The 15,936-nt window shown below is 50.2% G+C and overlaps 1 protein-coding gene across 10 annotated transcripts; it reads right to left on the bottom strand.

The window, feature by feature from the left end:
• Window positions 1–1,241: 1,241 nt before the first annotated feature.
• Window positions 1,242–15,936, bottom strand: DMKN (dermokine). Of its 10 annotated transcripts, none has more exons than XM_053915379.1 (20): window positions 14,853–15,936; window positions 14,351–14,566; window positions 14,182–14,241; window positions 13,842–13,892; window positions 13,397–13,681; window positions 12,171–12,227; window positions 11,890–11,940; window positions 10,230–10,274; window positions 9,503–9,556; window positions 8,564–8,614; window positions 8,398–8,445; window positions 8,159–8,206; window positions 5,858–5,914; window positions 5,465–5,512; window positions 3,770–3,820; window positions 3,611–3,652; window positions 3,195–3,266; window positions 2,255–2,278; window positions 2,103–2,146; window positions 1,242–1,542 (listed from the first exon to the last, which is right to left on the bottom strand). In XM_053915379.1, coding segments are annotated over exons 1-20 (1,659 nt in total). In that variant the 5' UTR covers window positions 15,207–15,936; the 3' UTR covers window positions 1,242–1,541. The 10 variants fall into 10 exon arrangements, with proteins under 10 accessions (XP_053771354.1, XP_053771357.1, XP_053771353.1 ...); XM_053915382.1 differs by having other exon boundaries at window positions 2,099–2,146; window positions 14,351–14,491; XM_053915378.2 differs by having other exon boundaries at window positions 2,099–2,146; window positions 14,853–15,935.

The raw sequence follows: 15,936 nt of genomic DNA, 5'->3' as shown, positions 1-15,936 counted from the left end.
GGACTGGCTCAAGGAGATCCGAGTTCCAGCCAGTTCTGAAATTTCACCCATGTTCCCGGAAGCTAGCTGTCAGTCACCCTGAAGGATTGAGTGTTGGCCCTGGGACATCTGTGTTCTCCCCTCTGTGGCCACAAGGGGGTGCTGCAAGGCTGTCCCTATACAGTTGAAATCCAAGGCTGTACAAAGCAGTAGTCCCAATTCAGGGACATAAGTGAAAAGAGGATGCAGAGCAAAGGGGTAGTCCCCTCCTTTCTCCCAGTCAGAAGGACTTGATCGAGTTGGTTTCCCAAAGTCCATTTTAGGCATGTTTTCTTTCATTTATTTACCAATATTTGAGGCCTGCCCTCCCTTGTGCCAAGCCTTGTGCCATGCACTGAGGTTGGAGTAGTGGCCAAGGCAAACAGGTCATATCCTCAGAAAACTTGTAATCTCAGAGAGTCACTTGCGCTAGCAGGGTGTTGTATGTCCTCCTTTTACTTCCTGTGTCCCTGCACAGATGTCAGGGATGATGAATGGGGGCTCCATAATTTGGACACACAGTATGGCCTTAAGTGGGACTTTGGCTCATAGACTCTAATTGGAGACTCTCCAGCCCTGTCCTCAGTGTTCTGGGCTTATAATAAGCCTGGGCTCAGCCTGTGCCCAGAACCTCTGCCTGTTTCATTGGTGCATTGGTGGAGTACAAGTGTTCTGCTGCCCCTCTGCATCCTGGAGACACAGGACCACTGTATGTGAGAAGATGCTGGATAGGAGCCACTGCCCCATCTTCCTAAACATGTCAACCCAACGGTCCCCTCATCAACCCTTCAGTGCATTTACGAGGCCAAGGCATATTCTGTACCCATCCCTTGCTCTTGTTCTTGCCCCCTCCCTGACCCTCTGGGACTGGTCTCTTCCCTTTGAACAGGCTCTTTACTCCCACTTTCCTATTTGAATAGCCCCCTCATTGCTTTTTCAGGCTAGCAAAACACTTGTGGCTGCTTCAAGGGCAGTAAGCATGGTGGTATGCAGATATAGGTGGGGCAAAGATCATTTCTTACAGATGGGGAAACTGAGACCTAATAAGATCCACTAGCTACTTCTTGTCAGGACTACTCAGGTCTTATCTCTCTCAGCCAACCATTTTGCACATCAATCTCAAGAGGAAGGCAGATTATCTGTCCCTAAATCACTCTTCCACCCTCCCTGATCCAGGCCATCAGTATAGTAGTAAAGAAATCTTAGAGAAATGAGATCCATGTTTTATTTCCACAGAGAAATTCAAACGTGGGAAGCTTCTCCTGAAGGATTGTCAGTGACTTCAGGTCACAAATGGAGTAGATAGAGAAAGTGGCTGGTTTATTCAATGAGGCTGGTGGTCAAGCAGACACCACATACAGTCCGAAGAAACAAGGACAGACAGACAAGGACCCCAATCTAGAAAGAGCAGATATCAACACCCAGACCAAGCCTGGCACAGAGGGAAAGCTGGGGGAAGGGCACAGTCAGGCTCCTTGAAGACTGAAGTTTTTCAGGGCCTCAGGCGTGTTTGGGGGTAATTTTCTAGAAGAAAAGAGAAAAGCAAATGGTAGATTGTGACTTGAAACCAGGTAGCCTTCTGTCCAGTTTCTGCATTCCCGCAGTTCCTTGTGTCTCACCCATCTCGCCTCCCATCCCTCACTGTGCTATCCCCCAAAACAGGTTGTGTCCCTCTGCCAAGTTAATCTATTACCTCTCCCTGCCACTAGGACTCACTTCTTTTTTGCGGGGGAGGACTCACTTCTTCCTGCCTCTGACGTTTTACACCTGAAAGGCTCACCTCTCTACAGTTTCCCTGCACAGTTCCCATCCAGTCCTTCTCCTTAACCTAGTGTGCCATTCTTCTGCTCCTTCTGTCCCTGCATGGTCCCACTCTATCAGGCCTTCACTCAGCTCGCAGATGCTTTCTGAGTAGGTCATATCTTATGAATTTTTCTCCACAACCCCACACTGGGTTCCCTTCCTCTGCCTTTGGAGCATCCACCCAGAGCAAAGGAAATACCATGACCCCAGCCCTGCCCCTGGGTGACCATGCCTCAACTCTTGGATGTAACTGAGCAGGGCTCACTCTAACACTCACCTACCAAAACTTCACCCACTGCAGCAGGCCAGGTTGCGCCCGGGAAGCCTGCGGGACAGGGAGAATGTCTGAGTAGACATCACACTGTCCCCTGCACAACCTCTGGCCTCAGGCCCCTTCTCTCACAAGCTGGATTTTCTTTGCCCCAGTACTTACCGAGGAAGAAACTGTGACTCCCCCCTGTAAAGAGAAGATCAGAGTAGGTGATGTGGAGACTACAGTGACCTGTCTGAATCCTGCCATGTCCGTAGAGCTCAGGAAGGACCCAGTGGAAGGGGCAGGCTCAGACCAGGTTACCTCAATGACCAGGGACATTCAGTCCATGGAATTCTTTTCACAGCAGAACTTATCATCCTAAATACATTTTACCCAAGATGACATGAATGTGGTCCCTTAGCACACACTGCCCACAGGGAGTGAACAAGAATAAGTAGGTCCCCCTCTGCCTACGAGGTGGATGGAAACTGGCCACCAATAATTGGCAAAGTGGATACCCACAAGTAGTATGAACTGCCTCTTCACCTCCTGTCAGCAGAGAGTTTCTGATCTCTCAGTGGAAGGACTCTCTGTGAGGTCAGGGTTTTATTGTTCTGAGAGGTGGAAGGAAATACCACTTGTTTGCTTCACCAGCCCAATTAGTGTTTGGCACATTTATTACTAAATTAAGATTGCTTTCTTTGCAACTGAATGCAGCAAAGTTCTCAAATATCCTTCCTTTTATTTCCTTTATGGAATGAGGCATTTATTTCCCACCAACCAAGAGTTCCTAAGCTAGCCTCACCTATCCTACTCCCCCTCTACCTCCAGCACCCCCAGAAGGACAGCAGTTAAAGAGGAAGAGAGCGGATACTACAAAGGAAGGCTCTTTGTTCTGCCATGTTTCATGTGATTTTTCTGAGGAGCATATTTCTCTTTCAGAGAGTAGTGGTTCCCGGTTTTCTCTGTGATGTAGCCACTGCTTTCTTGTAACCTTTTCTGAGTGTGGGCGTGAAGAGCCTTCAACCTTCTAGCTAACCCACATAGAGGACCTTGGTAGCAAAAGCTTCCCCCCTCCCCTCCATGCAGAGACCCCAGTGGGAAAACAGGACAGTCTTACCCTAGCAGGGATCTTGGCTGAGTATTGCCCACTAGAGGGAGTAGGATATGCCTGCTGGTTATAATTATAGTTCTGCAGGAGAAAGTAGAGGACAGTGGGTAGTGGGTGGAGGCAGGGCAGCACAGAAGGAATGAAGGCATTTTGCTCTGGAATTAACACCCCACTTCCCCGCCCTGGCTGGACATTTCTCAGAGCCCTTGCTTCCCCTGCCCACTCCCCACCCCGCCCCTGTGTCATGTGTTTTCTAGAATCTCCTTCAGCCACCCATAGCCCACACCCTCACTTCTTTATGGTCCTAGCCCACATGGCTCTGCCTCCTCCCCTCTCCCAACTCAAGTGTTACATGGGAGGTGAGGGAAGGAGATCAGAGAAAGAAGTGAGGTCTAAATCAGGTGGTCACATGGCAGATAGCTTACCTTAGAAGCTACAGCTGGTACTTCTGGCCATCCCGCACCAGGCTGAGAAAATTTACAGAGCAGAGGAGTGAAGGAAGAGAATTTCAGATTGGCCAGACTCAGGAACAAGATTGAGAGGGATCAAGAGCCTCCGAGATCAGTTTGAGGGCATAGGCTTACCTGACCAGCACTGCCCGCCCTCTTCTGGAGTGATGATGATGGATTAACACCCTGTAAGAAAGAGGGAGCCACAGTTAGGGTGTCTCCATGGTCCTTCAGGCCTTGTCAGACTTTTGGGACTCCAACATCCTGCTGCCTAAGCTCTGCCCTCCATTTGGAGCACCAGCATCCCACCCACCCCATCCCACCCGTCTCTGGGGTCCATGATAAGTGCTGCCTACAGAGAAGACAGTGAGCCTAGAGGAAACTGATGGCCCAGATAGATACAGGCAGATTTCCACACTCAGTGTTGGGGAATAAGAGTAGAGATCTGGGTTTAGCAACACCGTCCACATCCAGGCACCTGGAACGTTGGCAGCCTGGCCTGAGACCAAGCTAGAATGACAAATGTGGGGTGCCCACACAGGCCCTTTGGCCCCAGTCCACCTTCTGCTGACACCAAACCCCACTTCTATCACAGGCTTTGTTATCCCTGTTCACAAATGCTGTTCCCACAGAGGCAAAGTGAAGTGTATAACATTACCTCAGGGTCAAAGGGAAAGAAAAGGAAGAACTACAAGGAAGCAGATGAAGGTACTTAAGACACACCGTAGATGTACTTGCCACCTCCCCTCCCCCAGTTGAGGCAAGGGGAAATTTCTAAGCAGTGGGAGAAAAGTTAAGTTTCTTCCATCATCACTTCTCTACTAGGAACACCATCACCACCATCTCTCATACACTCACGTGCATGCTCTTCTTAACTCTGACTCAACCCTCTACCTTTTCCTCACCTGCCATTGAGTGTTAAGCCCACTATTAGCCCTAACACTGAGGTCACAAACTGGTTGACGACAAGCCTCTAGACATTTTTTACTTGGTTTGCATTCTTTTAATTAATTTAGTTGTGAGCAATTAAAAATCAGGTTTCTAACTTTTCTTGAAGAATCAGGTGATGTGGCCACACTGGTGCATGACAACACTCAGCTGGAAGGCCTTGGCCTCCTTCTTTGAATGCCTCACCCCATCCAGCCTCAGATACCTGCCCCATGTGGATGAGTGAGTGAGCAACCCTTGCCTCAGTGCTAAGGGATCTGATACCCAAAGGCCACTGATCATGCAGAATTGAGGCGTGGCTTTCTGGAAAACCCAGAGGTCCTGCCCATCCTTCCCAGAACCCAGATATTCAGACCCTATGAAATGCATAGTGTAGGTAGATGCGTACACTTGACAATGACCTGACTCCCTACCCCCAACCTGCTATTTCCCTTCAGCCTTCCTCCCTAGTGCCCCCCTTTCCAGTTCTGAGGTCCTTCCTTACCTCATTGTCCCCACTACCTGTTCACCCTGCAATACCCAGCCAGCTGCGGCTCCCTCCGGGCCAGGCAAAGCCCAGTAGGAGCAGGAGCAGCAGCAGAGCAGAGACAGTAGCCAGCTTCATGTTCCTGTGCCTGTCAGGGCCCCAACCCTCGGCCTGGGCTTTTATTCTAGGGAGGACCTGCTGCCCTGCTCCTTCTTCAGTGACTCACAGCTTCTCTCTCCCACCCCACTCCCACTCAGTGTTGCATAAAGGAAAGTGGGAAGGAGGGAGGCACCCTCCCTCAGCTGAGAGGATGTGGAACTGTGACAGAATATGCAAGCCATTGCCAAGAACCCAGAACCCCACCTCCCCAGGGATGAGCTTCCTGACCTTGAAACAAGAGGTTCTGCCACCCTTACCTCAATAATTGCTTTCCAGTTCAAGAAAGGAGTGTTGTGTTTGAAATCCTGGAGGAAGAAGGAGAGATGAGTGGGCCACAGGGAGACAGAATTCAGAGGGTGGAGTGCAGCAGCTTACTGGGAAAGTTTCAAGACCACATATAAGAATGGGTTTAGGAACCGGGGTGTGGTTGAAGGTAGATGAAGATAAGCTTATTAAGGGTGTTAGAATTCCTGGTGGTATTAGTGATAAGATTTGGGTGATATTACCCATCTTGAAAATAAAAAGGGGGGGATTTTGTGAAAGGTAGGCTCAAGCTACTTGAAAGAGGGGGGTTGGCTGCCTTGAGGGAGATAGAGAGAGGGACAGGATGACCAGGATCCCAGTTTTTCAAAAAATGAGAATTGTCCTACCTCCCAAAGTCGGCTGAAGTAGAGGAGGGCTCGAGTGCTGGGAGATGGGAGTTGGCCCTGTGGATGAAAAGTGGGGAGCAGGTTAGCAGGAAGTCTGACCCCCTGATCACCTAAGCCCCTACTCCTGCTCCCACCATTTTTCAGAATTGCACTGTGACCAAGGTTTGGAAGGGGAAGCTGGGTGTCTTTATGGACTAGAAAACTATTTTTGCAAGCAGAAGAAGAGAGACACTAGATCTATGGAGCCATTAACCATCTTTCCCGCCCCTAGCACACATACAGTGTTCTCCATCCCATTTCCCCCTTCTGTGGCTGAACATAACTGCAGCAAAACCCCAGGATGAAGACCTGCACTCAGAGCTTCCTGCCTCTTCTCCTGCCATGCCACCTCCAGCCCATTTCCCAAAGCTGTGGGGCTGAAGTCACCCCTTCCAAGCACCCCTGGGCTAACAGTGGAGATGTAAGAAAAGGGCAGAGACAAGGAGTGTGGGGCGGCTAAGATTAATTGCAAGGGCAAAGGTTGGGATTAGTGTTGAGATAGTGTTGTTTTTAGAAGGGGTGGGAAGCTCCCAACCATCTGCCAGCTCCTTGTCTGGAGGTCATGGGATGGGAAAGCTCCTCTCATCCTGGGGAAAAAAATAGGCTCTAAGAGGGAGCTTGAGGAATAGGACTTCTGGGAGTAACGGGCCAAATCAAGGTTAGATTAGACCCCTGCTCCAGAAATCTGCAGGGACCTTTTTGCCCACTGCTATCATCCAGTCAAATCCAGGTATTCCAGCTTGGGCTTGAAAACCCCCATAACTTGCCAGGAATGTTGTGTATAGTACCCCTGTCTTCACTCCTCACTCTGGAGGAAGTTCTTAACCCCTCATTCCTGACTATGAAGGAGATGGGGCTCACCATTCTCTTCTCTGCCCAACTCTGTCCTGCCTCTCTTCTGAGATCTGCTCTTCCAGGAAGCCACCCTAAATGAATCCTGCCTATTTTCATGCACACACTTTACTTCACCTCTTGCCCCCGCCGGATGTGCAAAAATACTTTGCTGTCTGTCCTGGACCCCCTGGGAAGTGTCTGTATGTGCCCCTTTTCTCCCATTAGGCCACAAGTCCCCCATGCTCAGGGGTCTGGCCTCCCCATGATTCACAGTTAGGAGTCTTGCTGCTCCAGAGACTGGTCTCTCTAAAACAGAAACATTCTATCATGTTTATTTAGTTTGTGCAAACCAGAACTGTGCTGCATCTGGAAACATCTCTTATCTACTATTTTCCACTCTCCCTGAAGTTTGGGCTGTCCCTTTGCCTCTTCCTACCACCACCTCCTTTCCCCCACAAGTTTTGGAGAGCAGGATCCTAGTGTCCAATCATTCAAGTTAAAAGTTAGAAACTAAACCGCACGCAGGGGTCGGTCAGGTGCTGGGCAAGGGGAGTTTGGCCGCTGGAGAGCAAGCCCCATGGCAATAAAAAGCTACTACTCACTCACTTCAGTTTATGTAGCCCGTGGAAAGTAGCCCTGTGTTGCCAATTTTTTCAAGAGAAGTCAGAAATCCAAGTCATTTTGTGAAGTCTATCAATTTTTAAACTTTGGCAACTAATTCACATTGTTGTTGTCTTTTTTAAATGGATCAAACAAAACATTTCATTGGGCTGCCAATCACAGCTTCCACCTTTGGTATTTGCTTGGGTTGTCTGCCCTCATCTTCTCTTTCTTTCTAGTCCACTCCCTCTACTATTCTGGTGTTATGTCACCCTGGCCACGGGCTCCCCTACAAGAGAAAGGGGTGGGCAGGGAGGAAGAAGAAAGGGGTCCAAGCCCCCAAGTGCCCCCTAAGATTATGTATGTACAGGGCACCCATGAGGCACTCAGCAGATACTCACTTCTTCTTTCCTCCTCTCTCCATGTCAGTCCTCATGTGGCCTTTTAGCTCCACCTGACTATTCAGTCCATCCCTGACCCCGGCCTCTGTTGCTTCTCTGGTTTCTTGAGGATTACACCTACTTGTTCTCCCATTAACCTCCAGGTCTCAAAGGGGAAACTGGTTCAGACCTGTTTGGGTCTGCACATTAAAATATGAAAGAGGCTCATTCATTTCTCATCCCCAACTCCCAACTGTTTACAAACTCTCTCTCTCTTTTTAGATCTCTGTTGTACTTCCTCCTTGTTGTCTTTATTTTTTTAAGCACTGGCCAAAATGCTCTTCATTGCCATCATTATTATTTCCTTAGTTCACGAAGCAGAAGTTTAGCTTTCTTCTCTATATTCTTCTCCCACAAAGATCGAATGGCATGGCCTTCCAGCCCTTACCTGGTTTATTGCATCCCAGTTAATGAAACCCAGCTTGGACTTAAAGTTCTGCAGAGAAAAAAAAAAAATGAGACTGGCTAAATTGGATCATAATGTAATTGGCACAGAGCCTCAGGATGAGAGAGGTCAAGGGTCACCAACAAAGGTTGTTATAGAAAGAGGACTTCATCCTGTGGGAACAAGGAACAGGGTTTTGGTTTTCCAAGAGAGAATAAGCAGAGCAGTCTTGCTGAACTCACCTTCCAGAAAGTGTCGAAGTCGAAGAGCCCAGGAGATGTCTGAGAGTTCTAAGGAACCAATGACAAACAGAATGCGTAAGAACCCATTTTGTGAGCATGAGGCAGGGGCAGGAGCTAAGGGTGTCTGGAGGGTCCCAGACCAAGGTGGGGTGATGCCTCCACTCACCAAGTTATTGATTCCACTGACAGCTTCACCTCCCCCACTGGACCCTTGTCCCTGGATGGGGAAGAAGGAGACTTCTGTTCAAGGCTTATGCACTTCGTCATGCACACCATCCATATCATCCATCAGCTTGCTCCTGGCCCACTCATCTTTGCCTTTGCTCGAGCACCATGTACCCTCTAGAAAGCCACCTCTCTTCGTTACTGAGCACCTAAGAACCCTACCTCCAGAAAGTCTTCCTGGAATGACTCATCACTTGCTTCCTACAATAAGCCTACCCACTCCTCAGTGTAGTCCCACTATTGGCCAGGCTCTGTGCCTTAGCCTGCTATGTTCTTTTGTGGAATATGTCCATTTTTCAGATGAGGAAACTGAAACTAAGAGCTGTCCAGCAGCTTGCCTCAGGACCTGTCTCCATGTCGGACTTCAGTGTCTGGACCCTGAGCCCCCTTGGTGGGATTATGTAGTATCTGCGGGGGGCGGGGTGAGAAAGTTAGGCTTCACTGGCCCTATTTTACCCAAGAGGAAGGCCAGGCTCACAGAGGTCAACTGACATGCCTAAGATGCACAGATGACAAGTGACCCAGCTGGCGTTCGAACTCCCATTTCTAACTCAAAATTCATTTCCTTTCTACTTCTCAACACTGCCTTCTTAAGTATGATTTTTAAAAATATCCCCTTGGCCATTCTTCTGTTATTTTTGTCTGCTTTTTCCCTCACAGAGGTAATATATCTGTGACTGCAGTTGGAAGGAGGGAGAGAATGGATGAATCAAGGAGGATCATGGGGCTCCCAGGCCCCTGTTTGGTCTCCTGGTAGTCATCCGAGACAGATTCAGAGCAGCTGGCAAGAAGGAACTGATATTTCTATTCCTTTTTCCAGGCCCTTTGCATTCTGTCCCCGCAGCCTACCATCCCTTCCCCTAAAGCCATTCCTGCTCACCTGATAATTGCCTTGGAAGCTCCCAAGGAGGTGACTACCCTCCTTGCCTGTTTCCTGAGGAGAGAGGAAGGAAATGGAGAAGAGTTGGTGGGAAGCAGGCAGGATGTGGGGTGAGATGTAGGTGAAGGATTCCCGTATCAAGGGACTGAAACAGGAATATGACTAAGGACTTCCCAAGACCCTGAGAGAGGCCCTTCTCTCTGGATAGCTCTGTCTTCCCTAGCAACTTTTGTTTTACCCCCTTGTGGATCAGGTTATTGCTCACTTATAATGCTGATTAGTACCACAACCACCTTTGTTTCTATTCATGTCTACAAGCTGCCCAAAATTCAATAGGAAGGGCCTTTGCCACCAGAGAATTTTCCCCTGGTATTGAAGCAGGAACCATCCAGGCTGTTGTACTGAACTGATTCAAGCTGCAGGACCAGTCTGGGCTGATGTTTTGCATTGGTCAGAAAGGTAATGCTAGCTGGAGAGTCAGGGGCAGCAGAGGTGGCACAGAAGTAGACGGCCTAGTCTCCTCCTACATAGAGGTCAGCTCCTCTAGAGCCCTGCCTTCACTGTTTGGTGTGGATCCCAGCCTATCATCACCTCTTTGTTCCCAGAGCTAAAACCTGGACCAGGCCAGGATGTGGGACTATCTGCTTTGTTAGTGTTCCTGCTGGAGAGTTGACCTCCACCCCCACTCACTGCTGCCACAGTCCCTACTCAAGACATGTCTCCTTACCCTGATGTCACCAGATCCTCTGGAGCCTCCCTGTCCTCTGAAGCCCTGAGGGACAAGACAGTAAAACACAGATCATTGTTTTAGATCCTTGGTTCATCCCTGCAAATTTATGTATGATTTAATACAATTCTTCTTGAAGTCCTAATGGAATTTTCTTTTGGAACTTGTCGAAATCATCTTGAAGTTCATTTGGAAGAATAAATGTCTAAGAATAGGTAAGAAAATACTGGAAAAGATGATCAGCAAGGGAGGCCTTCTACCGGCAGATATGAGTGTACTGTAAAGTACCATAAATGAAGCAGTGTGATTCCTGTCCCAGAGCAGATTAATCAATTTAACAAAATAGAACTCCCAGAAGCCCTGAGCTCCCAGAAGCTCTCCTCAAATATTAAGGTATTTATAAATGATATTTTAAATCAGTAGTAGACATGATTCAATACACGGGGCTGCAATACCAGTTAAGTTTTGGGGGGGCAAAACTTATTTATAACTTGCCAGTTTCCTTCCTTCTGTTTTCATCTGCTTTCCCCTCATGAGGAAGCATACAGATCTGATCTGAAGTGTAGGGTCTGCCTAGTTGGATCAAGGAGTGGGACTAGACAGTACACAACGAAGTAAAGCCCAGGTGGATTAAAGAGTTAAATTTAACAATGAAATTACAGAAGAATTGGTAGTGCTAGAAGAAAATAAAGACTTTCATTATCAAGAGCAGAAACCATAGAAAAAGAGATTTTGGTATGTAAAAAACTAAAAATAGCTACAAACTGGGAGAAGTTTTCTTAAAACCTATCTATCCATAAAAGGTGAGTATCCGCAATATTTTAGGAGCTCTTCAGAGAGCCTTGTGGACACAGCAGCATAGGGTCGTGGTCCTCACCCTGCGGGTGACTCTCACACCAGGGCACAGAGCAGCAGCGGCAGCAGCCTCACCCAGACCTTATTAGAAACCAGAATCTCAGCCTCAACCCCAGAGCTGCTGAATCAGAAGCCGAATTTGCGTAAGACCTCTAGGTGATTCATGTGGACAATAGTGTAACACTTCCTCTGGCAGTGTTGCAGGTACTGACAGAAAGGCCAAATTTCCAGAATAACCAGGAGGGGAATGTATGAATTCAAAACTATGTCAAAGGGGTCACTGAATTCTGTTTATAGGCCAGGTATAGGTCATTTGAAATGATTATGTTTCTAAAAGGACTGGTTTTTTAACAATTTTTCACAGCCCCATCTGTGGTATAAAGTGGGGTATTCGCAAATAATTTGTAATTAATTATTACTTTGGAGATTGTTAGTAATTTTTTGTGCTTGATTTCTCCCCCTAAATTGTAAATTGGAGCTGGGATAGAGGTTAGTATTAGGAGTGTGGCTGAGCAGAGTTGAGTTAGGAGGAGTGGGCAGCTGCCATGATGAACTATTATAGCAGGGGTGTCAAACTCATTTTCACCGGGGGCCACATCAGCCTTGCAGTTGCCTTCAAAGGGCTGAATGTAATTTTAGGACTGTATAAATGTAACTGCTCCTTAACTAGGGACAAGGAGCTCAGTGCTGCCGCTGGGTAGAAACAAGGTGCCGGGCTGATAAAACAAGGTGGAGGGCCGGATTTGTCCTGCAGGCCCTGCGTTTGCCACCTGTGAACTATAGTAACCACAAGTTTGGCTCTCACCTGACCCCCAGATCCTCCAGATACTCGGACTTCATTCCCTGGGTTGTCACACTGTGGGAGAGAGAAAGAGAAGACTTACTCTCAGTCCCTACCCAGATACCAATTCCGGCCTTCGAACTGCAGCTGTCTGACCCCAAGGCTAACCCACATCAGCCCACCTCAGCAGCAGTCCACCCCCATTCTCAGTCCCAGCTGTCACTGTCCCATCATTTGAGGGGCCTCTTATTTTCCTTCTCACGGACTGAGGGAGATCTGTGCAGGTGTGAACACTAGACACTCACGCCAGGTTTATTTCCACTTCCTCCGCTGCTACCTGAGGAAGAGCTTGCACCATATTCCTATAAGAGAAAGCAAGAGTCCATCTGGTGTCTTAAAACGACTTGGAAGGAACCAAAGAGTTCCAGCCACGGGGGCTGTGTGTGTGTGTGTGTCGAACCCCCCTCTCCCCAACCTCCATGCCTTCCCATCTTCAGCCAGTTGTTCACTGAGAGAAGTTTTTGGGAACACAGAGAAGACCAGGTGTGGCCAAGTGTTTTTGGAAATGTGGGATAATTTGCCAACTCTGAGCTGTTGCTCCCCACTTCTCACTACATGACAAGGGTGAAAAGGCCTCTGGAGCCTAACTGCACAAAAGCCATGACACTGAGACCGAGGGCAGGCTGGGGCCTATTCTGCCCTGCCCCTGGCTTTCCTCTCTTCTCCCCCTCTCCTGGACCTGGAAAGGGGGGAGGGCCACTAGAAGGGAGCCTGATCAAACTTCCTAGAATTTTCTAAGGGTCACTCTTAGGTGGGGTAAAAGCAGGTAGAACAAGGAGCAGTAAATTAAAGCAGCTTATGTTATCTGTCTTGTTCTCATTGCTTCCCTCCTCTTGCCTGACGCCTTTCTCAGACCCTTAAGGAAGCCAGCAGTGCTCTCTCTCTGCAAGGCCCCTCTTGGATCTGCCCCCTAATTTGGCTGCCAGGTTGTGGCCCCCTCCCTGCCCTTTCGCCTGTGGCGGTAGGGCTTCATGTGTGCACTCTATTTATTGGTTCATCTGCACCATAGCTCTGTAAATGTCCTTAAGTCTCCACGTGCGCGGGTTTGCCCCCATTCTTCCGGGAACTTCCCTAACAAGTGTCATATTTTTCTGTGCCCACTTCTATTCTTCCATTTGTCACCCCCAGCTGTAGTCAGAGTTGCCAAGTTGCCACGACTTCAGGAACAGGGTGACAGGAGATAGACCATCTCCACAGGAGCAGAGAGATAAGGGACAGAGTGATCGAAAGTAGCGAAGATACCTCTTCTGGAAAGATTGGAGTGCATATCTAAGGAACCCTGCTTGGTGGGGCTGGGTAGGTGGGGAACAGAAGCTGAAGGAGCCGCAGGATGACAACTGCCAGTGATGCTACCCACGCCACCCACGCCAAGGCTGGCAGCTTTCAGGAAGACCTTGGAGCGCATGTCCTTAGCAGGGACCACCAGGGACCTCAGTCCCATCTGTGCCTTCAACAAAGGAGCAGAACTCACCCAGTTGCCCCCAGAACTGCTGCTGCTGCTGCCACCGCCTCCGGGGCTGCCACTGCCACTGCCACTGCCACCGCCGCTGCCGCCACCGCCGCTGCCACCGCCGCCGCTGCCGCCGCCGCCGCTGCCGCCGCCGCCGCTGCCGCCGCCACCGCTGCCACCACCGCTGCTACCGCCGCCGCTGCCGCCGCCGCTGCCGCTGCCGCTGCCGCTGCCGCTGCCACCGCTGCCGCCGCCGCTGCCGCCGCCGCTGCCGCCACCGCTGCTGCCACCGCTGCCGCTGCTTCCCTGAGGGGAAGGAACAGACCCGAGCGAGGACTAAAAATGGGAACACCAACACTGCTTTCCTCCATCCCCTTGCGCTCCGGCTCGGGCATAATCCCTGCCCAGTCCGAGGGGAGCAGAGTTTCTCTTTTCTCCCTGTGCCTCAGGTTGCCCATCCTCTTACCCAAGAGTTGCTAGAGCTTCCACCTGAACCAGAGGGCGGGGCGTTGGTGCACTGCGGAGGAAATGGGGCAGGTGAGTTTTGAGATTTCAGTTAGAGCCATTGCCACAGGCCAGGCGCTCCTGCTTATAGCTTGGCTTTCTTTCCTCACTTGTATCTCCCCCATTCCCGTCTGATTTACATCCCTCTCTCCCTAGTCTCTTACCCACACTCATCTCTTCCCTGGCCAATCTTGCCTCTTACCTCAAGCCCTGTCTTCCCCAACTTTCTTTCCTCTTTGTATCCCCCACTTTCTGTCACACACACCCAGACACCCTCTTCTTCCCCAGACTCGTCTTCTTACCTCCATATTTGGGTTGCTGTTTCCCCTCACTGAACCATAACCAGGTTGAGCCACAGGTCCCTGCAGGGAGGGTGAGACTGAGTGTGGGATCCAAAGGTTGAGGGAGGCAAGGAGAGTGTGGGCTTGAGGGAGGAAGGTTGCAGGATCAGGGCTGGGGTGCTTGCTTTACCTGAGCATTGGTCCCCAAGTCATATGGCCCTCTGTTGCCTCCCTGGTCCCAGGAGCTTCCCTGAGAGTTGGTTCCAAAGCTGCCATCTGAGCTTCCAGAGTGTCTACGGCCCCAGGGAGTCCCTGGACCTTCAGGATTGCCCTGGTTGTGGGATCCGAGGCCACCGTGAGAACCAAAAATGCCATGGCCTCCAGATGGAGGCTGGCCATTGGTTCCCTGCAAGGACAACATGCGTGCACTTAGTGTATGTGACCTTCTCATCCTGTGATGGGAGTGGGGTGGGAGCCAGGCAGAACAGCTAAGAGAGGAGCCAGAGAAGGGTATAGGGAGAGGCAGGTAGAGACCCCAAAGTGATAGGGGAAGCATGCATAATATGGAAGAAAACTGTCCCAGACAGTCACAAATAACAGACTCCTTCACCCTTTCAACTGATCCCCAAGACTCTCAACCCCGCTGCACACAGCCTCCCATTTCCACACCCAGCTTCCTTCCAGCCACTCACCCAAGCATCACTGTTGCTGGGCATCCCTTGCCAGGAGCTGTGGGCAGCATCTATTCCATGTCGAATAATATTCTCAGTCTGTCTGCTAGCCTCACTCCCAGTGTCTCCAAGAGCATGGGCTGCTGCTTCAACACCCTGGCGGATGGCCTCACTGACCCTATGGCCAAAGGCATCGCCCATCCCTGGGCCCATGGCCTCCCTGATTCCAGAGCTGGCTGCCTCTCCAACCCCTTGGCCAATGGCCTCCGCAATACCTGTTTCAGCACTTGCCCCTCCACTTAGCAATGGGCCAGCCTCCCCACTGCCCAGATACAGGGCCAGCAGGAGGCAGGCCAGGGACCCCTGTAACTTCATCTCTGTCTCACTTCCCACCCAATTGGCCCCTTCCCACTATTGGCCCCTTGTCTTCCTCTGAGTATGTCTGCCCTCCTCTGTTTTCTTCTTCCTTCTGATTTCTTGTTTTCCCTCCCTCTAGTCTGCAGACTTCTCTCTCCTTTCCCCAACTCCCCTGCCTTCCCAGAGTCCTCCACCCTGCCACAACTCCTTATAACATAGCTTGGGAGAAGGTGACAGGGCTGGGCAGCCCAGAGTCCCTCCCTGCACTGACTCAGGGTCAGCCGCCGATAAGGTAATGAGTTGTAATTGTGAGTCTCAGAGTCTGTGTTGAAACAGAGAGGGAGCTTGTGCATCAGGGAGGGAGGGAGAAATGGAATGAGATGGGTACAAAAGTGTTCCAGTTTCCTAACCCTAGGAATTTGGGGCGCAGGGTGTGGATGGGGGCATCTGAAGAGATAGGTTGTTAGTGTCTCCTAGAGGCAGCAGGTGGAGGGGAGTCACAGGCCGGGACCTGCCAGCAGGGCAAAGATAGGGAACCAAGTGGAATAGGGCCCACCCTAGGTATTAGCCAGCCTAGGTCGGGAGCACCAGAATGGGAGTCAAGTGTCCTTCCTTGGCCTTTCTCTCAGTTTCAGTTAGCCTTTGCCTCTCCCATTTCTCTCCTCTCCCATGCTGTCTCCTAAAGGTGATTGCCCTCACCCTCTTCCATACCTTCCAGTCCACAGAGAGCCTGGGAGCTACAAGATTG

This window comes from Desmodus rotundus, chromosome 12 (assembly GCF_022682495.2).
Source record: "Desmodus rotundus isolate HL8 chromosome 12, HLdesRot8A.1, whole genome shotgun sequence".
Classification (NCBI taxonomy): domain Eukaryota; kingdom Metazoa; phylum Chordata; class Mammalia; order Chiroptera; family Phyllostomidae; genus Desmodus; species Desmodus rotundus.
This window is presented reverse-complemented; position numbering and strand designations above follow the sequence as displayed.